Source organism: Amphiprion ocellaris, chromosome 11 (genome assembly GCF_022539595.1).
Source record: "Amphiprion ocellaris isolate individual 3 ecotype Okinawa chromosome 11, ASM2253959v1, whole genome shotgun sequence".
NCBI classification, from domain to species: domain Eukaryota; kingdom Metazoa; phylum Chordata; class Actinopteri; family Pomacentridae; genus Amphiprion; species Amphiprion ocellaris.
In genome coordinates this window covers 28,173,464-28,197,730 of record NC_072776.1, presented here as the reverse complement: position 1 = coordinate 28,197,730, position 24,267 = coordinate 28,173,464, and the positions used below count along the sequence as shown (strand labels likewise).

The following is a 24,267-nucleotide window of genomic DNA, read 5'->3' as shown; positions in this document are numbered from 1 at the left end:
ACAGGAAAAAGAGTTGGATAGCTCATTACTCAGAATTGAGCTTAAATTAGTCAATAGATGTAGATGTTCTTACAGTAGGTTTGTCAAAACATTTTGAAGATCTGACAGATCAGTGTTGATTAATTTTTCAGTATTCAGTGATGGTGATGCCACCACCAACAAACAGAGTGCAGGTCAGATTAAAGTCTGAGCATGTAAGGACATATTTTCCCTGGCACTGCATCAAAGTTGTGGCTTTTCACCTCCTAGTGTTTTGGATAAACCAAATTCCCTTTGATCCCATCAGACTACTCCCCCCAGATAAAGTTTCCCTAATCAGCCCATTCTGTGTCCTCAGGATTATGTGGATGGAGGATGGAGGGACGGATGGAAGGGGAGACAGAGGGAGTGGTTCAGGTATCTGTGGTTCAGATAGATACCTGCTGGCCGACCACGGTGGAAATCAAAGCTTGGATACGGATACAGAGAGCAGGGTGAGCAAGAGGAGAGGGACAGGGTCGTCTTTGTTTGGGTCCTGTGTCCAACAACGAGCCTGTTATCTGAGTAAAGTGGGCTGGCGGGTGGGGTCTCTTCTCCACTGTAATCACTGGGGGCAACGGGCTGCTTTCTCAGCCACTCTGCTTTCCAACGCTGGCCTCGACTCAAGGACCATTTTCTGTGTGTTCAGAGAGTGAGGGAAGGCCCTGGTTATGTAACAAGGATCACAAGGTCACTGTCAGACTGAAGGCCTGATGGGTCATATTGGACGTCATGATCTTTTACTGTGCATACTGGTTCTAGGGTTAGAGTAGGGAGTGTACAGTAATTAAGAAAAATTTTTATACACCCTGATGAAAGTTCTGCACTGACAGGAGTAGTTTTAAATTAGTGTTTGGCCATAACAGACAACAGCACAGTGAAGCAGGAGCATTTTTACTGACTGGAGTTTACTGGTGATGGAATGAATACTTGCTGGTAAACCAGTGGCTAGTGGAGAATAGCTCTTCTGTATCATCATATAAACTTTAATACGACTGAAAAATGCAAATGTGTGGTTAATAGATACTCAAAGTGAAACTATAACTTGTTCTAGAGGTAAGAAAACCTTTTTGGCGCCCAGATAGCGCAATGGGTTTAGCCGGCGACCCATGTACAGGGGCTGGTCCCCGATGCAGCGGCCTGGGTTCGTTTCCCGCTCATGGCCCTTTACTGCATGTCTTCCCCCCACTCTTCTCCCTCCTTTCCTGTCTTTCTCCACTACACCTATCTAAAAGAGGCCAAAAAAATAAGTTAAAAAAAGAAGAAAACCTCTTCACTACACTTTCTGAGTTATCAGGGTGATGACTCCCACCCCATCTAACTGGGTTGATGTAGGTTATCTTGATGCCGCCAAAACATCACAAAAGAATGACTCATTCACTTCACTCATCAGTGGTGTTAGTGTGGTGACTGATCTGACCCATTTTCAGATGAACTGAGATTAATTTTAAGGCGGTTTTAGTTTTTAAGAGACGTTTTTAGATTTAATTTGCTAACTGTCGTATCCAACTGACGAAAAACAAACAAAAACTTCTAACAGTAAAAATGACACCTAATGGGAAATGGGATTAGTTTAAACAAAGACGCTCATGGTTGTCTTGTCCAAACTTAACTACAGAACTTGTGTATCTGTGCCATAATGTAGAGAGATCTGTTGCTGTTGGAAGATGGATTTTACCCACCCTCCACTACCAAGTCATTCATAGGCACTTTTTATTTTTTAGATTCAGCTCGACTGTTGAGGCCTTGTTTCAAGTCATGTTTGCTAATTAGTTCATTCATTTTCTTATCACAATTCCAAAGGGCTTTAAAATATGTAAATTGAAGACAAATTGCATTGAGTTTCTGACAGCAGTTGAACAGAAGTTTGGATGTCTCAATGACTGTGTTATTCAAGTGTCCCAATAAGTTGAAATTACTAATACACTAAAACGTATTCATCTAAGTAAAATGTATCTGTCTGATCTTGATATTTACCTGTGCCTCTCTTACTGTGGCAATTCAAACTTCTCTCTCTGGAAAAGACCTACACTTTCTTCTCTTGTGGACTCAATACTTCAGCAATGTTTGCGGTTAGTAAACAGTTCAAATTTGTGTGTCAGGGTTCAGAACTTCACTGTCAGAAGTCTATGTGACCTAGCTCACAGGTACCAGAAGATGTTGCACATAATTCTGTACCTGTTCTGCTTGTTTCTAGTACATTTTTATTGATAACGCCGAGGAGGAAGAGCTTGGTTCAACTTAAGTGTCTCCTCAAATACCATTCATTTTCAGTGATTAGTTCTTTCCACTGTGTCATTGTTAAGGGTTCCAATTATAACAGTGCCTCAGGTGAGTGATACCAAGTGTACAAGCTGTTCTACGTCACCCAAAAAAACAAAAAAAAATGAGGAGTGTGTCAAATTAAACCGCATTGTGAACTCTGGTGTGTCCTCCTATTACATGACTGCATGAAAGAGTATTACAAAGCTTAATACAGGTCGGCAGAGGACAGTGTTCACTATTTTCAGGTACCCTAAGGTCTGTGATGTAGCAACATTGTAAGTATACAACAATACAACATAAAGCCACAACATTAAAACCACTGACAGGTGTAGTGAATAAAACTGATAATCTCGTTACAGTCAAGGGGTGGAATATATCAGGCAGCAAATGAACTGTCAGGTCTTGGGCAGCGTGAGCTTCTGATTGACTTTGAAAAGAGCTAAATTGTGACGACATGATGACTGGGTCTGAATATCTCTATAAATGGCAGATTTGGTCAGGTGTTCTTGGTGTACAGTGGCTACCAAAAGTGGTCAGGACAAACAGCGAACAAGTGACAGGTTCATGGATGCCTAAGGTTCAAGTTAGAGAATGTGGTTTGAACCAACAGAAGAGGTACTGGAGCACAAATTGATGAAACAAAGGTGTCTGAACACAACAACCACTCTGTGAAGACTCCTGTTCATTGTTGAAAGCTCCTACAATAGCCATGAGAGTTTCAGAATTGGATCATGGAGCAGTGGAAGAAGGAGGCTTGGTTTGATGAATCACAGATTAGTTTAAACCATGTGGACGGTTGGGTGCATGTTCACCAATTATGTGGGAAAGAGATAGTAGCAGGATGTAGTTTGGTGGGAAGGCAAAACAATTAAAGGCAACCTTGGGTCCTGCTATCATATGGATGTTCCTTTGACATGTACTCCCAACCTAAACATCGCTGCTGACCACCTACACCTCTTCAGCAGGAAGTGCTTCCTTTCACATTGCACACATTGTTCAGGATTTTATTGAGAAACGTGACAAGGAGTTCAAAGTGTTGGCTTGGCATCCAAATTCCCTAAATCTTCATCACATTAAGCATCCGTGGGATGTGCTGGAATTACCAGTCTGATCCATGGAACCTCCGCCTTACAATTAACAGGATTTAAAGGATCTGCTACTTTAGTCTTGGTACTTGAAGAACACCTTTAGACATGTGGAGTCCAAGCCTCAATGGGTCACAGCTGTCTTGCTGTCACCTAACGCAATATTTGGGAAATAGTTTTATAGTTTAAATGCCTTTTTTAGTTGTCTTTTGCAGCCCTTCTCATAAAATGAAATGGCAAAGCTGAAGGTAATTTATTAAGCAGTGAAAAGTGATACTAAGGTAATGAATCCATCCTACTAGTGAATACCTGCTTTTCTAAACACTAAATGGGCTCTTTTGTCCTTTAAATGTTTAGAAAACAGGCCAATTTCATGTTTAGAAATCAAGCCTGGGGATTTAATCTGTAATGTATTCGCTCTTATTCAACAACTATGTAAAGCCACAGCAGTTGGGGAGTGCTTCTGTAAAGAGGGCCTCAGTGTAAGATCACATCTACTGGGAAAGGAACACTAAACTTTGCATTTTCCCATTGTCTGGCAGCAAAGACATTGTGGATGCATTCTTATGGATGCATAGCCTGCAGAACTTGTGCATTTCCTCATCTGATTAGATGCTCCTGCTGGTTCCAAAACCAGATTAAAAACCAATCTAGATTTACAGAGGCTGCCATTAAAGGCATTTTCATTTAACTTTTACACATATAAGTCCTTGCTAAAGACTTACAACTTTTTATTTTGTCTTTTTTTAATCTAAGATAGTCTGATTTTGTGTAGTTCTCCGTGTCTGTCCATTGTGTAGGTTCGTTTTTAAAGTGTTATACACATTTCCGTCAAGGTTTGGTTATGGTGAATGTGCTTTACAAGTAGACTAGATGTGGCTTGACCTGATGCTGGATGAAGATAGTTGTACAAATGACAGCTGATGTGTTGTTCATTGCAGATCTCAGCAGATTGTCGTACCACATAATCTGGATGCCAGCAATTAGAATGTAGGTCACTATGGTTTTCATGCGTCATCTGCCTGATTATTCATCCCTTGATTGTATTTTGTTTTTAATGGCAACCAAGAACAAATGAATTACCAAACAGGCTCACAGTCCTGTTTTTTAATCAATAGTAGAACATGGATTTACATAAGAGTTCAGATCCTGAATTCTTGTATAATGACAGACATCAGAATCAATTAATTCCCCACAGTCCATTTTCTTTCTAATTATGCACAAACAAATCTAAAAAATACTCACCATGATTCACTAGAACATCCTTAAACTGCTAATATCAACATCCCAAGACCTAAAGTTAAACAATTTACATTAATATAAAACAAAGAAAAACAGGCAGTCATCACCTTTTGAAAGCTTTTTAAATTCATAGAGAGACAAGAAACATCGATTGATGGCTTTGTATATGTACGTGAACTGTATATACGCCTTGAATAGTTTGGATTGTATGTTCATTCCTTTCTTGGGGTTAGATTTTGGCCAAAAGGATTCCATTATCATGGTTTCATTCACATCCGAAGATGTAGGAGGCAAGAGTTGTCGATGAGTGTCAGATTGGTACAGGAGTTCTATTTCTCTTAACTGAGAAGACTTTTAGAAAGTGAAACCTTGCAAATTCTTAGATTCCCACCACCGAGTATCTAAAACGTGATTTTGTGAGTGTAGTGTGCAGAGTAGTGAGTTGAAGCTCAGGTCAACTGGTTCATCTGGTTCACTTGCTCACGGCTCAAACAGCAACAGAGATTCACATCTTATCTCGATCTCCAGTGGGGACAAAAATAGAGCCCTGTGTTTGTCATGAAAAATCGGTCTTAGGAAACACATTCTTGCTGAGTAACATCTTAGACAGGCAGCATAACTTAATTAGAGCCGGTCACGTGCTGCATGCAGAGCCACGAAGGCGGAGGATGACTAATTCTCTGGCTTCACCTGTTGAGCAGCTTTGACAAGCGGAGCTCAGAAAAAGGCTGATCATTCCAGTCACACAGGTTTTTCCTAATATTCATGCAGATGATAATCACAATCTGCTCAAAGATGCATCAATCAGATCTGTAAAATTTAAATAAACAAAAACACAAAGTATTCTGCAGGTCAATGATTAAATGAAAGGTTCAACCCTTTACATTTCATCTGTTGTTGTTTTTTTTAAACACACCAGGTGATTTATTGCTGTGCAGGATAATAATAATAGTAATAATATTTATAGGTTGGCTGACAGCAGACACTTAGACTTGTCAGGGTACTTCTGTTACAATTTAGAGACACACTAAATCATGCAGAGGGATATGGAGCAGAGCAAGCCACCATTGGCTGTTATAAATTACACTTGTGCTTTTTGTTCGATGACAAAACACTGTCTGTGAAGTAGGTCTTGATGCTCCACCATAAATGAAGCAGAAAAACAGGTTAAATTCCTGCTGCAGATTCAGTACAAGTTTGTCCTGAGCCACAAACTTGTTAAATTCAGATGCTTGCATTTGTCATTTTTAAATATTTATTTCCCTTGTAAGTTCTGAGGAAAGACATTTTAACGTTCAGTCATCTGACAAACATATATGGAACAACCATGAAGGTGCCTTTCAAATTTACCATGACAAGAAAAATACATTTATTACATTTCAAGTCATTTTACTTAATTTCTTTGTGAAAATGCATGTTCCTCTTTGAATAATTAAAGCTTGAGGAGATGTAGGCCATGTTTGGGAGTGTATTTGTTTGATGTTGTTGTTTACTATTGCTGCCAGCATCCGACTTACACGATGGACGGTGAGTGGTAAAATGTGTCAGTGGCAAAGACTTTGTCTTTGTTTTTTCCATAGCTTACATATCTAAGGTAAGGCTGAAATGATTCCTTTCTGTGTCATTCGTTTGACATATACAAGATGTATGTCAGGAGACACATGAGCGCCCAGTTTCTATTGCATTATTTGATTTGTCCTCCTGTTTTCACTATACTTTGTTGTCATTTAGATCTAATAGAGTCACTTTGTTTGGGCATCTAACATAATTCCTGCTTTACTGTCAATAAGATGCTCTGCAATGCAACTCGGCCGCAGCTCCAGCGAGAGCAAAGTTTGACACTTTGACAGCGATGTGGCATTTTTGTCAGCTAGGACCTAAGGGTGCCCTCAGGGTTAATTCTCCTCCACGGGAGCCTCACAAGGTAGTGGATCCAGGCACAATAAGGAATGTCATGTAGATATGAGTCTCAGCTTCCGCAGGCCTGTGTGAAATCACAAATTTCACATGGTGGATGCATGAATGCTGCGTTACAGCCAGAACACAGTCAGGAGGGGAGGAACCTCTGCTGTAGATACGCTCATATGTTGTTATTCACAGAAGTGAAAAGTTATTCCCAGTGACTGTTGTTGTTTTCTTAGGCTCAGTAGCGACTGAACTAACAAGAGTTTTCACTTGAGTGCAGGGACACTTGGTTCAGCAAGAAGCTTCTCTTGAAACAAAGAATTCTGATTCAGTCAAGGACACCTGAAAGGACCTCAGTTACAAGCCAAATCCTCACAGCATGTTGATCCCTACTTGTGTTTTTAATGCTACTATTTCACAAAAGTGTCACATTTTTGGCAGGCGTATAGACTTACATGTGACAAGACTTTTATGTGTGATTTTGTGTTGCAGCAGAGCTCATGTACGCAGAAATGGCGGCAGGAAAATGTTCTATAGACACTTTTCGCAACAGACATTTTGACTTGTCAAACCAAAATAAGTGAAGATGAAGCTAAAATTACTGGTGGGGGCATTTAAGTGAGTGTCCCAGTTACTAATCTCAGTGAGCAGGTTCAGTTCCAGAGCCCTGACAGGTGAACTATGAAGCAAATTTAATGTAGCAACCTAAACGCTAATCAAAACTAATAGATATCACAACAGTAGTCATCAACTTTCTCTGTTAACCAGTTTTTCCCATCAGGCTCTGTGTTTGTTGATTCTTCTTCTGCACAAAATGTACTGATTGGGTGCCACCTACTTAAGTCAAGAGGAACAGGTTTTCTCAATGGAGAGCTCTGGAAGATCTGAAAAAAAAATATTACGGGAAAAAGTGCTGTTGTTGATTCCAAAACAGATGTTAATTAATGGTATTTGGCTGTTTTGATGTTAAAATACACAATCCCATTAAATAACAAAACTGTATAAATAACCGATATAATTATGGCAAAATCAATACAACATCATAAAACTCTGAGCTTAGAGTGTAAAAGTCTGCTAGAGGCTCTTTTGCCTCACAATATCACAATAGTAATATCCAAAAGTTGAGGTATTAAAGATATTTCAACTTCACAGGAAAAGTCAGAGGATGTTTACTCATCCTGTAAAGATTGTGAGTGTTTTTTGGCAAAGTTCATGGTGATCCTCTCAATAAACTACTGATATTTCCATCTGCCACATCAATATTGTTGCCTAAAATGGCCAAACAGTAATTTTTCTCAAGTATTTACTCTTCTGGTAATTATTTATGTACTACAAATGTCTTAAACAGGGAAAATCAACCCAAATGGCATCTGACTGATGAGTCAATTGTGACACAGTTACAGAAATTGTTAATCGGTTTTCCCTCCCTGTTACTGCGACCTTCTGCAAACATGCAGTATGACTTTCATGGAGACGTCACTTTTACAGACTACTGTGTAAAACCAGAATTGCCTGTGTGTCATTTGTGCCTCAGCACTAATGACACTTTGTTCAAAAGACTCAAACTTTGTAAATAACCTCAGAGAATGCACATGGCATAGAGATTTTCAAAGCTACCTAAAGTAGTGAGCCTGCTCGTGCACATTCCTTCCTGTGTTTGCTAAATTGCTCAATGAGCCATCTGTAGGTACTACCTGTAGATACCAGAACTAACAGGAGCTAATAGGAGCTAACATGAGTGAGCAAGAATAACCAAGAGTTAAAAGGAGGTAATAGAAGCTAAATGGAGCTAAACGAAGCTAATTAGAGTTACCAAAGGGAATATATATATATATATATATATATATATATATATATATATATATATATATATATATATATGGCAACAAGAGCTGTCAGGAGCTTACAGGGATTAATAGGACATATCAGCAGTTATCTAGAGCTAACACATGCTAACTCAACCAAGTAGAAATGAATAGGAGCCAACAGCTATCTGCATACTCAAAATCTTTCCAGAAATATTACCAGTCTGCTTGGTCAATGTCCAATAAAACCTGATCAAAAAACACATATACAATAGACAAAAGAGATTAGTTCAATTTTTGAGTGTGAAATTCTCAAAAAATGATATCAAAAGATGTTTGTTGCTTATTCATAAAGAAACTATATAAATATGCAATAAATAACTTATTCCACCTCATTCATAGATATATGTACATTTTAGCTGCATAGTAAGACAGATTTAAATGTTGTTGAAACATGGGCACTGATGAGCTATGTTAGTGATATTACAACAGATTTTGTGAATTTTGTTCCAATTTTAATGTTATTTTCAAATTTAACAGTACATTTTATTTCTTTATCACATTTATGCATAAGCTAAGATAACTATAGGGATTGTTTTTCCACTTTTGAAAACTGAATCTCAACCTAAATGTTTAAGGTACAGCACAGTATTCTCATTGTCACTGCTTTAAAGCTACAAACACTACAGAAACATCAACTGGCTATAAAAAGTTTTAGCGACCTATAATGACCTGGGTGACATTTCATATCTTATAGAGGACAAGGTTGAAATTGAAGAGAAAAAAGGGATTAAAAGCACAATTTTTACACTAATTTAAATATACGTAGCAGCAACGTAGAGTGTCACCTGGCATTTAAAAATCCAAAAGAAGGATTTGAAGCTGTTTGTTCACACCTCCGCAGCAGTGACTCAATCTTGCACAAACTACTGCGGGCTTTGTTTAAATAATCGAAAAAAATGAATGATGACAAAGAAACAATGAAAAGTAGAATCCTAGGAAACAGGCGCAGGCATGCTCATCTACCGTATATCAGCATGACATTGTGCAAATCAACGATTCGTTTTTCCCATGAAAGCGTAAATACATGTGAGGGACCAAACCTACTAGTGTACAGAAGAAGAAATTTCCTTTCATGCGTTCATCCTTCTTTATAACGGCAGGACTTCTTTCATCAGTGTAAAAAATCAAACCACGAGTGAGATGAGACTTAAAATCGATTTCTGGTGTTTGCAAGCCAAGTTTTTGAACAATCCTTGTAGTGTCCCACAGTTTTAAAGTAAAATCTGACTATACAAAGTTTCTTCTCACCATTTTCAGTGAGTACACCGGTAGGTCAACCTGTGGATGTTTTTCATTTGCAAACAGTTACGTAAAAAAACTAGATTCTGCTAGTTTATTAACTTCTATTAAAGGTCCACTAGAGTGTAACATGGGTATATGAAAATGCTCCCTCCATATATAGTGTGTGTACAGTTCTATGTAGGTAAAAAATAGAGACTGCATTTTTGTTTTATTAGTGTTATGGTGATACTTTAATCTTGATTATTCACTTCATATTTGATTTTACTGATAGATAAGCCCAAAGGCACAATCATGAACTTAGAACTTAGATCATACAAACGACCCATTGCAAACAAAACAAAAAACAGTTTAATAAATGAAAATTGACATTATTGACATTAAGTGTTATATCTCACTAAGATCCTTTCCTAGTTAAATAAAATTCTATATTTGTATTAAAGGATAGGTAGAGATCAGTTTGCCACACTGCCATGTCTTATTCCTACATGCATTTTCATTTCTTATAGTCAACAAGAAGCAGCAAACAGTTAAAAGTTACCTTTATTTGTTTATACATACTATTTTTTTGACCCACAGTGGAGTATTTTTGTGTGCTTTTAGACGAAATTTCGTCTGTCACAGATTTGCCTCAGTTGGTTTAATACAACAGCCTTGTCTTTTGAAATACGTGACAACATCATGTGCCAGATGTCACACCCATATTATTGCTGCTAATGAGCCACCATTCCATGTTGTTCCACGGTCAGTTTAGTGTCAAAAGTCTTTGTTCTGTGTGAAGGGGTTTAGTTTTACCTGATACACAAGTTACACATTGTAACTTATGAGTACAGTATAATCAGAGACACAATGTGCTGATTTAAAAGGACAATTCTTCGTTACGCTTTTTCCATTAGAGTTATGATTGCCTGTTTGAATGGTAGCCCTGGAATGAGAGGTAGGAACATAGAGTTATAACTAATCTGTACAGAGGGCCATTACAGTTTTAATTATCTGGTAATTAAAGCAAGGAAAGAAAGAAATAACCAACACAATGGTTAAAGAGATTTGCTTGCAAAAATGGACAAGACTGGGAATTGTTCAGGTCATTAGTTCATCTTTTGACTTCTGTTTTATTTTTGATGATAGATTTGTCTGAAAAAGTGTTTATTTGTAATATTTTAAATTAAAAGCTGGAATAAATATCAGAACATTTAACTGGATCAATTTCAATCATACTTTTTAAATTAAGTCCTCTGAAGATTCAAAAAATGATTAATGCAGTATCCTTATAATGCAGATAATTGATAAATTACAAATTGTGTTTCATACATAATGTGAAAATGTGCTAATAAAAAATTAAAAACTGGGAGGTAAAGGTTACATGAATGCTGTATTGCATTTTAAGCCTGCCTGACTATGCTGCTCATTTACACAGCAAACAAGTTTATTTATTGCAAATTTATGTAGTTTCTTTATGAATAAGCAATATTCAACCATTTTTAGATATCACTTATTAAAAGTTTCACATTCAAAAATTTTGCTGATCTCTTGTTAGGACTGTGTGGGTCACTGAACAGTTTGTTAATAATTTCTGGAGAAATTCTGAGTATGTAGTTAGCTGTTTTGCTGTTAGCTCCAATTCACTTCTGTTAGGTTTAGTTAGCTCATATTAGCTTGAGATAACACCTGATACTTCCTATTCATTATTGTTAGCTCCAGACAGCTCCTGGTAGCACTTTATGGCTTCTTTTATCTCAAATTACCTACAGATAGCTCCTGTTATTTACTATAAGCTCTTGTAAGCTACAGATAGCATCTTTTAGTTTCTGTTGATTTCTGTTGGCTCCTATTAGCTTCTGTTAGCTCCAGATACGATATGTTGGACCATGTTAGCTCATGTTTGCTACTGATAGCCTCCGTAGGCTACGGATAGTTCCTTTTAGCCTCTTTAAACTCCAGATAGCTCTTGTTAGCTTCTGTTCCTTCGTTTTAACTCTAGGTGATTCTTGCTCAACCTTGCTAGCTCTGTCTAGCTCCTTCTAGTTCCTGTTAGCTACATATGGCTCATGTGAGCTCCAGTTACAATTAAGGAAATAAAGACACACTTGAGCCTTTTTTTTGTGTGTGTGAAATAACAAAATTTTTTCCAACTTTGGCTGAAAATATTGTATGACATGTAAGACCCCATCACTCATAAAGAGTAACTGCAAATCTAAATGTGCTTTCAATCTAAACATTTTGGGCAGTTAATACTTTGATTTTGTCACATGAGCCCTGATTAGAACAAAATTTGACAGAGATTTTGTCCCTTTATGAGGAGAGGCAGAAAGCAAATGTATCATGAAAGATTTACTGTAAATGCTTCAAGTTATTCCCCAGTAATGTCTGATGTCACACTATTGAATAAAATAAAGTGATCTGAAGTATTGTAATTCTGATGTCTGTGCTCCTGTAATTGCAGCCAAACTGAAAATAAAAAGCTACAAAGCCTTTATGTGGGTTCAGTCCAGGTAACACTGAACACATCTCAGGTTTACATTCCACCAGTTGTAATTGTCATCAAACTCATCGTCCTTATTATCATTCTAACCATTTCTTCTCTGAGTGATCATGTAATGGCTCCTGTCATCAGAGGCTAAAGCTCATTTACTGTCATTGTGTTCCTGTTTGGAAGGAGACCATGGAGATTATAGCAGAGGTGAGCTGACAAGGGCTTCCTCTTTTCTGCCTCCATTACAAAACCATCAGCAGCACCACTTGGCCATATAAAACCTCACTGAGACTGAGGCACTCTTGTCCAGAAGTAAAAACAGATGCTCACACATGCACTCTTGTGTTTCTAGCAGTATGGTGAGTGGCATTAAGATGTAACTTTAGCAACGCTGTAACACCAAAATGTGTAGTTTTTGTTGAAAATTGAAAGTCGGTTTATATTCATGATACTGTTAGAGGACAAATATTCTTTTCACAAATTTATCAATAACTTGCTTGTATTTGGTGTTCAAATGAAGGTACAACTATGCCCAATGACATCTTTTTAGACAATATTCGTGGTGATGTAACAACCAGTGTTCCGTATTTTTCTGATGTTTAAAGTTTGCTTTGTATATCTCTGGTAATTTGTTGCGCAGGTGGGAAGACGGGTGCAAACAGGTTGGAGATTCATTTGACTGTGACAGAGCAAAGCCACTTACATAAGCCATATAAAAGATGGATGTAGCAACTGTGAGATCACCCATAGGTTGTGAAACTTCTAAGTTTGACATTGCACTGACACAATCTTGGTTGTTTGAAACCAGAAGTAAAGACAAATGATGGATCTGGCTAAAGAACTCAAGGACGCTACGCACTGTAAGATGTTAGCGACCTTCCAATCCCAAGGTTGCCCCATCGTAAAACATATCTGCTTTATCGCCGTTTTCCCTCTAAATGGGATCATAATCTACTAAATGGAAGACAAGCTGTATTCGAAAAGTCTTGAAACTAGCAATTGAGACCATAAACTCATTAGGAAAATGTTCACTGAGGCAATAATTAAGTGAGAAGAAGAGTAATTTCCGCATTGATTTCTATGCAATCAGTCTTCTTTTTGCAACTAGAAGAGTCGCCCCTGCTGGCTGTGAGAAAGAAGTCACTTCTGCCTTGGCTTCACTTTTTAAACGCCAAAGTTATCTTTTATACACAGTTTATTGACGAGAGTAGACGTCTTAAATCCAAGTTTCCAAGTCGCAACTTTAAGGCAACATTTTTCTGTTTTCATGCAGTTGATGGAAATAAGCAAAACTTGCTCTTTAATATAAGAACTCCAGCCTTTAACCTGATGTGACGTTAATGTCATATAAAATAATGGTAAATTCAACATCTGCAAGGAAAAACAAACATGCAAACAATAACTAGTGGTCCTGATATTCCTGATATAGATGCAAAGACGACATGGGTCACAAGATATTACTTGCCGACTAGTGTAAGACCAAGAAAACAAATGCAAATATTAAGCCTCATTTTGAAAAAAAAGGCGTGTCAACAATCAGACCCAACATACCTGGACCAGCCTCCATGACTCTGCAATAATGGCTGCCTGGACTCTGTTAAGGGCAAAGCCATCAATCTCTTTTCTCAGACGGACAGGCGCCTGGCCAACCTGAATCAAGAGAAATTGGATTGGATATAACATTTTCTTTAATCCTGAAGGAAATTCTTGAATCAGTCAACTATGACAATGACGCCTAAACGACAATAATGAAAAAAACTTTACTGACATTACTGCCACCCTACTACTACTATGAAAGTGTTCTTCCAGGAAGCCACTGGTTTCCTTTCATTTCAACATGTTAAGTAATTCAGCCTGCGGAGACTTGCTTGGAAAGATGTAATCCTTCACAGTAAACCATCTTCTGACATTTGTGGTGTAACAGCTGTACCAGGGACTGCAGCACACTGTCATCCAGATTTGAGAGTCTGATGCTGAAAATGACTGGGAACCATCAAACCAACAACCAAGCAGCAACTCATTAAACAATATAGTGAAAATTAATTAGCAGCTAGGCTTCTTAGCAGCACTAAATGCACCATATCACTCCAGTTCTGGCCTCCTTCTATTGTTTTTCCAGTCATTTTTGATCACATTCCCCGCCTCTAGGGTTTGGCTTTTTCATAATGTCATGATGACGCAGTTTTCCATCGTTTCTGCAAGTCCTCACACAATTGAGCTGAGGCCTGCGTAATCTGGCATCTGTACCTTGGTCATCAGGGTGTGGGTGGTGTCCATAACGGCCGGCGCTGTCTCTGGGTGAGGTACCAGCTCCACCAGTTTGACATAGTAGGGTGGGTTTACCTGTAAGACAAATGCACATTTTACAGAGTTTAATTCAAATGATACAAAAGATCTGTGATTATATGACATTTCCACAGTCAAGTACCACATACTGTCTCAGGAATAATTTAGCTGCTGGTTAAAAAAAATAGAAATTGTTGAAATTATTAAGGTGAGGGAAAGACAATAGGTCGCATCAATATAAAAGTACAAGTGGGGAGTTTATTGGAGTAGATTTGTTCTACTTTAGACAGTACTTTTGACTATTCTCCTCCAAAAGACATGCATGTCACATTATCTAATCTTTCTAAACTGGCCATAGGTGAGAATATAAGTGTAAGCCCGAGACGGACTTGCAATCCTCCTCGTATGGTGAATGATGGATCTTATGTGTTTGAGATGTTAGATGTTTCTTTAAAAAAATACAGGTATTTACATGTTAACTCTCTGATTTCCTACTCATTTTTACTAGATGTTGAGAACCTATTTACATGCATCCTTCAATCCTTCTCAATATTTTTTGGTGGAATCACTAATTTTCGTTCTAATAAAAAAATACTTAAAATTGAAAATCAATGTTACTATCACTATGCAATAATATTTTCATGATCATCATCATCTCCTCCTATCAAAGATCAAACTATTAAAAAGGGTTTATCCCAAACACAAATTAGTTCAGATTGTCAGTTACTTTACGTTTCATTGGAACCCATTTTTGGACTTTTTCACATTTTCTGAACAATTATAAAGGAAATAGCATTTATTGTGCTTCATTTCTGTTGCATAATTTTTGGTAGAGTTGCAGCTGACATTTGAGTTCAGTTTGCTGAGTCACTGATAAAAGGCTGTTTAATCTTTAATTTGCAATTTTCATTTAGCAAAAGTAAAAATGTCAGTGGTTGCTGATTTTTGGACCCTCATTCTATCCTGGAGGTAAGAGAAAGGAGACTTAATGCATTTTAAATTTCTCCCAAGTGTCTCTTAACCACAGACCCAAAGTTGTTCATCTTGGCTTCACAGTCATCGAGCTGTTACTGACTGAATTTGGGGATATTTTTTCAGCATAAAATTTCAGAAAGGGTTAAACAAAAGTGTTTCATTTCTTTAATTTACGGTGAAATACAATCCAAACAGAAGCAGTATTTTAGATTTAAAATTGTACAAAGAAAAAAACAATGCTATCCATACTATCATTTATTGAAAACCCCGTGATTATATCACTATTTTATATACTAAAAGCATTTATCCCTTTTCAAATATACACCAGCACAGGGCAATTCTTACAGCAGCATTGTTCCATCTTTAATAATTCTAACAATACAGAGACGCAGGCTCCCTTTGATAGCATCTATCCTCGAAACATCATTGATGCTGCAAAGAGCAAGCAAAAGAACTGCCAAAAAAATGGGGATATATTGAAATAAGTAGTGATGCTTGAATAAATTAGGCTTTTTTTCTTCCTGGGTTGCTCCAAACATAATAGATGCTCATCAGCATTCTTGTAGGAATCCTAAAAAGTATAATTTACTATTACACAAAGGTAGCTTGAGGTGTGGCAGGTGTCTCCAGTAAACAACACAACAGAGTATGAATGCTTCAGGTTGGAAGTATTCAGGCTTCCTCTCCAAAGATTATGTAATTGGCCAGGTGCTGGGATTATGTGGTCTAAATGAGTTTTCTGTGATGTTTTGTATATCTATAGAGTTGATTAGCTGCCTTGAACTAGACCGTACTGTTCCGTAGTTACCTTACCGTAGTTATCGGATACTGTCAGATCGTACTGTCTGTGAATTTGTGTTTGTAAATACATAATTGAAGAATTAATCAACTGGCTTTCCAAGATTATTATCAGCTTGAAATTATTCGACAATAGCTGCTGACTGCAGCACTAACTGGATGGGAGACGAGACAGCGGCTCCTGTTCTGCACTTTGGAGAAGACGTTGCTTGGCACCAGGCAGGAGGTGGAGCTGCTCAGGATCACATCTTTACCCACAAGACGCTCGATGTCCTGAAAGATGCTCTGCTTCACCTCGAGCTGCTCGAATACACACTCCTGGAAAACACATACAGGGAAAATGCACTTATGTACAAATGCACAAACAGAGTAGGATTGTGAAGTCATTGAGATCGTATTATTTTCTGTAACAAACATTATCTCCAGGGAAAATCTCTGTAGGAAAAGGTAGAATGAGGGTGCCTTTTTCTGCTTTTTAAACTTTAATTTCTTCCCTTATTATGCACTTTCTAAGCATAAAAACATGTTGTCAATGCTTACGTTTTGGCAGAGTACGGGTGAAATCCTGGTATCCTCCATATTTATATACACATACCTATACATAAGTATATTAATGAAGTCATATGTGTACATATCCATATGTTTACTCATCATGTCATATCTGTACCTATATATGTAAATTTACCATGTCATAGCTGTATTTATCCATATATTATTATTATTATTATTATTATTATTATTATTATTATTATTATTATTATTATTATCAGTTTATTTAAAAAGGGATCATGTACAATATTAAACATAAATGTTTCCATTTGATGTATTGCACCAGAGTTAGCTTTAAGCTAATTTCCATCTGCAGTCCCTTGTCAAATGTATGCATATCCATATGTAAATTCATCTCATCTCATTGTATCTTATCTTATCTTATCTTATCTTATCTTATCTTATCTTATCTTATCTTATCTTATCTTATCTTATCTTATCTTATCTTATCTTAAATATAACAGTGAAAATTACAACTTTTGCCATCACAATATTCTTGAATTACCTCAAGGGGATAAATAAGGTCTATCTATCTATCTATCTATCTATCTATCTATCTATCTATCTATCTATCTATCTATCTATCTATCTATCTATCTATCTATCTATCTATCTATCTATCTATCTATCTATCTATCTATCTATCTATCTATCTATCTATCTATCTGTCTGTCTGTCTGTCTGTCTGTCTGTCTGTCTGTAAACTTATCTGTTGACAACTTTCTGTTTCTTTTCCAACAAAAAGTAGAAACTTAATATTTTGTTTTACAGGGAGTGTCAGTGTCTCTCTACTAACTACTATTGCCAACGGCCATGGAGACTGAACCACAAATGTGTTAAAAGCTCACATTTTTTGGAAACCGGATTCAACCAGTTTGTGTATTTAACTACCCACCTAAGGCATAGGTCACGACTGCTGTACGTCAGAGCAGACAGAGAGCTAAGGAGTGGCTGTCAAAACCGGTAGTGGAGTGTTAATATGCTCTTAAAGTGGCTCTCATGATTGGTGTAGAACTGCAATAACTGGCTGAGCGAGCAGCATACCGACATACATGCATAATGGCAATTAACAATAAAATTAGAGATGTGTCTGTCAAAACAACAAGTCCTGATCAGACTTTTAATAAACACATGTATACCATCTTTTCATTCCCTGCTCTTTGTCATAGATTTTCTATTTTTAAAGATTCTATTTTGATTTGCAGGAGATTAAATCTTCTTTAACTGGGATGGAAACAGTAGATTTATGTGTGATTAAGACACTGGGTTGGATAAACAGCTATCTAGAAACATGCTGACAGAAGGGAGGAATGTGAGGTGAGATAATGAGAAATCCAGTGCAGCAAACACAGTATGGATTACTGCTAGTCACTAAGCAACTTCCTGATCTGTAACCAGTTTGGCTACCTCCTAGACTTCCTCTTATCTTTTAGAAAACCCCTGATCGATAGCAGGGTGAAAATGGCATCGGACGGTGTCAGAAAATACTTCGCTGGCAGCATCATCATGAAGATGCTGCACATTTCTACGTAGCACTTCCCTATTCCTAAATCCACTATTGTTCGTAGTTAGAGTGAACTCAGTGCAGAGTATTGATTTATTTTTCTGGCCCTACCTGCCTCGACTGTGATGAAGAGCACCATTGTCTGCTGCATTTTCTCGGCTGAAAAAGTGAACTTTATATCGTATTTTAAGCGGATGTGACAGCATTAAGATAAGCCTAGGCCCCATTGTTGAGCGTGTTTCTGTGTTTTTAGTGTGACAAAGACAAGTTGAGTGATCAGGTGTTAAAATGTCATGTAATTCTTTCACCAGCAGGGCAGCACTTGTCCTAACACCTTTCTCGTATAAGCCTTTTGTCCAACTTGAACTAGCTTTGTTAGTCACTTCAGAAAACTGGCAACTCCTAAACTTGCCCAGAAAACCCAATCAGAACGCTCCAATACATTCAACCCTGCTAGGAAGCATTTAGGTGTGGCACAATGGAAAATCTCTGAGTAATGTAGTTTTAGAACGAAAGGCTACATGACATGAATCAGCCTGAGAAAAGTGAAATTTGATGTGGGGATTAAACTAATTTTTTTTTTAAATCGTTGTGAGAATTTTAAAAAACTGTCATGATGACTGTGTTTAACAGCAGCATTGTACCACAAAACGGGTGCATTCATTTGTAGTAAATACCTAAATATTTACAGGTTACTGTTAAATAAATGATTCAGAAGTGCTGAATTCCCACTTCTGAATTGGTAAAGTTCTTATTTCTTTGACACTTTGACTTCATTAGACAATGCAGTGGAGACAGATCACGTAGGGAAATGACATGCAAGGGCATTTCATAAGGACATTTTAGTCCATGTGTATTTGTTGAAATCACTCAGCCATCAGGTCACCTTTGTTGCTAAATTTTTAACTTTTAAACTTTGCTAAATCATTGCCACTGACCCCAGTTGGAATCCATAGATAGAAGTGCACCAATATGAAATTTCAGGGCTAAAAATGGCATACTGCTTTTTGTCTAATATGTGCAATATGTCTAATGTAATATCCAATATTAGTGATTTGAAATTTAACAGCGACGACTTTATGCAAGTAGCACTTGAGTCCAAGATACATTCCCCCACAGGGATGATAAAGTTTACTGTATCATGTTTTTATTATCTGATAATCATCTGTTTGCTGTGACTTAGTCTCTCTATGTAGACTAAATAATGACCAGACTTTAGCTCTTTATTGACAGACATGTATAGGGAACCAAAACTATTAGAATAATTTTACATACTGCTAGAATAGTTAGTGGTTACCTAAATGTCTGTGGCTTATGAAGCTGATCAAAACATTCTGGTCTCAGTCTGGAGTCTACTTTAATTTCTTTTTTTTTAAAAAGGGGCTGTTAATATATTAATCACTGACACATTGTGAATCCAATGACTACAAGAATAATAGGGAATCTAGCCTCAAATTTTAAGCTTTGATTTAAATATAACAGGACATGGTTTCTGTTCAGGGTTATTTTGGAAAGCTAAGTAAATCCCAATGACTGCATAACCGTGCAAAATGTCTAAAGTCAACCTACTGAATATGTCATAGAGTATGTGGCACAAATGAACCAATGATGTTGCACCTCCCTGATGATAATCCAGGTAGGGAATAAACCAGAATATACTGCACTGAGACTACTAGAGATGCTTTGGCTCGAGTATGTGAGGTGTAGATGAACTAATAAATTAACCAACAGCCACCACATCCACGTTACATACGTCATGTCAAATGTGTGATGAAAAAGCACGACTAATAAATTGAAGCAATTAAGCAGAGATAAGTCAAATAAAAACAAAGCTTGCTCAAAGAGTATTTGGGGAATTCTTGGGATTTGTTGAGATTTCTTGTATCTTTGAAACTGACTTTTTATTGAACATACCACACGAAGGGAAACACATCGGCGAAATGCAAAAACATTTGCTACAGTTGCTCCCTCCAGGGATGTTTTTAACACTATTATAAAAGGAAATATTTTCTCTAGTGCTTGAAAAAATGGTAACATTAGTTTTGTATAAATGTCCTCAGTGGCTTCTACCAAAATAATAACAACTGCTTCATGTATATTATTGTAGGGTCAAAACTTAAGCTCTAAATGAGTCCTTTTATTCTTCATTATTTATAATGCTGCAGGGTTTTAATATTTAGATTAGTTAGGTTAAGTTGCATTATTTTTAATACTAAAGGGTCTTAACCACATTATCACATTAGTTAGACTATGCTCCATAAATAAGAACTGTAGTGGTTTTCTTTGTTTCTGTAGATCTTTCGAGTTCTGTAGTCTTGACTCTTAATTCTATTAAGTTTCTTATTGCCATAACCACTTCATAAAGGAGGGACGGGAGATTGGTTTACGCGTTTATTGACCAACATCATCACGATGACGGTAAAACTACCGTATTGTTCCACTGCCCACTTGTTTATTGCGACAGAACACCACACTTTAGGCAACATTCTTCTTTGTGGCTGCATTTACAAGCCTACAGAAGCCTCATAGGATAACAATGAAGTCAAGCAATTTAACCCTTTCACTTTACAATTACATATCAAATGTCTGCATTTCAGCAACAAAAATGATTGCTTCCTAAATTATAATAACACTGCAAAAGGGCACTTACAAGTACACCGCAGGGCTTCAATATGCATTATAGTCAGGTAGTGTTTTATATCATTTTTGCATGGTTTTAATGCCGACTATGCAAATTTCTCAGGTAATATCACACCATAAATTATACTATAGAGTCTTAATCCCAATATCTGAACTTGTTAAGTTAATTTGTAACACCAGTTATAATCTTTGGTGGGTTGTTTCAGATGTGCTGTATAAAAAAGTTGACTTCACCAGCTATCTGTAGTTTCCCTTTATCTTAACATGGAGGAGAAACGTCAACATGCGTTACAGGTGTCCGTTGTGTTACCTGGACAAAGAAGGCTCCCTCTAGAGCCTGAGACAGATCATCGTAGCTGCTGATCAGAGCGACCTGCTGGAGGGCCGTCGCCTCCCCTCTTAGCATTTGGGCATCCTCCAGCTCCTGCAGCTGTTTCCTGAGCAAGAAACACACAAAACAGGCCATTCAATCATTTATTCATTAAACAATCAAAACATAAATGCAGGAAAAGTTATCTGCTCAGTAGAAGTATTGTCTGAATTACGTGGAGTGATTATGTAACTAAACCTGCAAGTGTCAGGGCACATTTTTGTGTCTGAGCACGTGTAAACGCTGTCAGGTTGGTTTCTCAGACAAAAACCAGAATCGGCTGGCTGCTTGTCGTGATGTAACAGTGGTGCCAAAAGGTTACTCTTCTCCATTTTCACCAGGCCATGTTACATTTGTATTTTTATTACCTGCAAAATTAACTACTGCTCACATCAAGAAGAATATCTCTCCTCACACTACACCAATTTTGAAGTTTCTGTTTGTTTTAGAATTGATTTAAGCTCCTTTATTTGGTTTGTGTAGCTCTAAATGATCCTATGAACCTTCCAGAAGACTCAGGTCTTCTATTAACGGCCTTTACATTAAACAGAAAGTCAGAACAAATACCCACGGTGAAGTCCAAATTATTATCAGTCTGGCCCAAATTTCTGTACATATTTTTAACAGCAAACTCAGTAACCATGTTTTGATTGATTCTACTTAATTCATCTGTCATTAGTGTTTTTTCCTTCTTGCTTCACTCTGTTCATTTAATTTTTTGTTAATAAATGCCATTTTTTTTTATTTACTCCTGCCTACTAAGTAAAGTGAAACGCGTTGAATTACATTTCATGCAAACAGAGTGTCAGATTAAGAGCAGTCCTGCTTGTTCATGCTTGTTCAGCAAGAAATCCCACTCAAAGGGACTCTGAAATATCAATACAAGGACACCCTCTACTGTTCATACAGTCAATTGAGTCTCCAAGAGTCTGTTTGGTGGAAAAAAGTTAAGACATCCTAGTATGGAGTTGTGCTTTGTTTAATAGTTTTGATGCATGACTTTTTTTTCCCCCATGGCAGCATTTTATGCAGCAGTTTTCACCAAAAGGTCTTTGTCCCCCTGCAGTAATGTTTAACTAGCAATGACTGGGCTGTGAAGCTGTTCTTAAGCCTGAACTTTTTTTGTTGGAAGCTGCTGATCATGCACTGTTCATGCGTGTCTTCAGCACTGGAGGGAAGGACATGTTATATTTTGGACAGAATCTTAGTCACAGTGACTCATAAGTGCATAGAACATGCCTATTTGTGTTGTTAATGTTTGGGATTTAATTTAGCTCCACATTATCACAGAGAAACCACAAGTTAATTCATAAAATGTAATTTTAGACATTTTGAGTTGCTCAAAAGTCAACTTTATCTGTGCAGCACAAATGGAATAACATGCACGCTGCATGTTATGGAATACTACATTAATTATGACTGCAGCACGTGATGATTTGTGCAGTAGGACTCACTTGATCTCCACGATGGCCTTTGTAGACTGTCCAGGTTGGTTGTCATAGATCTTCACACTGTAGCCTCCACTAGCAAACACCATAGCCCAGGAGCGGCCAATCAGCCCACTAATACAGACACAAACGCACAAAGAAGTGACATTAATCCCACAAAAGAATCCAAAAATCTTTACAATTTTTAACTGTCCAAGATGGTGAGGGGTCAGTTAAAAACTATAATTCTTGCATCTTGTAGGAGTTCAGTCTCCTGTAAAATGATACTTAAACTGGGATATAACCTTGGTGGCAGAGTCCTGAATCTTAGTCTACTTGTTGTCTTTTCTGCCCGCTGACAGCTCAAACCTGCTGATCCCAAGTTCCTTTTCCTGCTTCCCTCTCATGTTTCTACTCATACCTGCTTTTTTTTTTTTTTTTTTTTGCTGTTTTGCAGTGGAAATCCAGAAATAGCATCTTGTGATCCTATGGCTCTATCTGTCCTACATTTTAATGCATGTTAACACACAGAAGTAACCCCTGACAACTTATAAAAAGGCAAGGCGAGGCAAGTTTATTTGTACAGCACAATTCATATACCAGGCGATTCAAGGTGCTTTACAATGGCAAAGAAATACATTCAGCACAGAACTTTGAAATTAATTAAAAAGATGATTTAAAAGTACACATTAAGATCATACATTAAAATCATAGAAATAAAACATAATTAAGCAATTAAAGTGCACTAAAAGTCAAGAAAATAGACCAGATTTAAAAGAGCCGACAGTTTGAGCAGTGTTCAGAAAGTTTGCTCCACAGGTGAGGAGCCTAATAGCTGAATGCTGCTGCCTGTTATCAGATGAGTGACTAACTGAGGTTTACTATTTACTTTTCAGGTTTAAGAGCGGTCACTTCAGTTGACTGACAAGTTTAGCTGAATGCACAGAAATTAAGAGCACAGTATAGAAAACAGATTAAAATGTAGCCTCACACTAACCAGGCCCAAACCAGTTCAGCATGGGCTAAACTGTGCCAATCATATCCGGAATTATAAAACCAAATCAGTGCAAAGTCTAGCTGCAAGATTCCATTTCAGGAGTCCAGAAAGTTACCTTAGTGTCCTGTAAGAAATCTTAAATACAAACCAGAGCTAGCATAACAACCACGGAGCTAAGTTTAACTCCGTGAAAGCGTTTTTTCTTCCTAACCTGCCGATGACAGTGATGATCTTCGTGTCAGAAGAGCTCATTTTAAGGTGTTAGAGTCCAACTCAGAGGAAAGTCTTTAAAATACAGCCAGTATTTCTATTACAACCAGTGTATGATTACAATGGACCGCCTGTCCAGAGTCACGCTGATAGGGCGGTACGGCAGCCGAGCAGGACCAACGAGCGAAAACGAGTGAACGAATTGTACTGTATCCTCCCAAGAACAACAAATATGTGCTTATGATTAATTGCTACTGCTTAGTAGTTAGTTAATGTATTGTTTTTGATAATAAACGGACACGAAGCTCTGCGTTAAACGCGAAAACGAAGTTGTGGCTCACATTGTATCCTAGCAACGAATGAAACCAACTTCAGCCAATTATATTAAAGCTACATGATGATTGACGCATAGATAA

At 37.4% G+C, this 24,267-nt stretch overlaps 1 protein-coding gene across 2 annotated transcripts in view; it reads right to left on the bottom strand.

The window, feature by feature from the left end:
* cryl1 (crystallin, lambda 1) overlaps nt 1-24,158 on the bottom strand; it is a 31,696-nt gene extending 7,538 nt beyond the window's left edge. The window contains exons 1-7 of one of the 2 annotated variants that reach the window (XM_055015605.1): nt 23,853-24,158; nt 22,672-22,779; nt 21,158-21,284; nt 16,311-16,472; nt 14,343-14,438; nt 13,647-13,745; nt 5-7,399 (exon numbers count right to left, since the gene is read on the bottom strand). In XM_055015605.1, coding sequence (XP_054871580.1) covers nt 7,238-7,399; nt 13,647-13,745; nt 14,343-14,438; nt 16,311-16,472; nt 21,158-21,284; nt 22,672-22,779; nt 23,853-23,893 — 795 coding nt within the window. In that variant the 5' untranslated portion in view covers nt 23,894-24,158 and the 3' untranslated portion in view covers nt 5-7,237. Of the gene's footprint in view, nt 1-4; nt 7,400-13,646; nt 13,746-14,342; nt 14,439-16,310; nt 16,473-21,157; nt 21,285-22,671; nt 22,780-23,852 lie in introns of those variants that run through there. The other variant, XM_055015604.1, reaches the window with a different exon arrangement.
* Nucleotides 24,159-24,267: the final 109 nt, after the last annotated feature.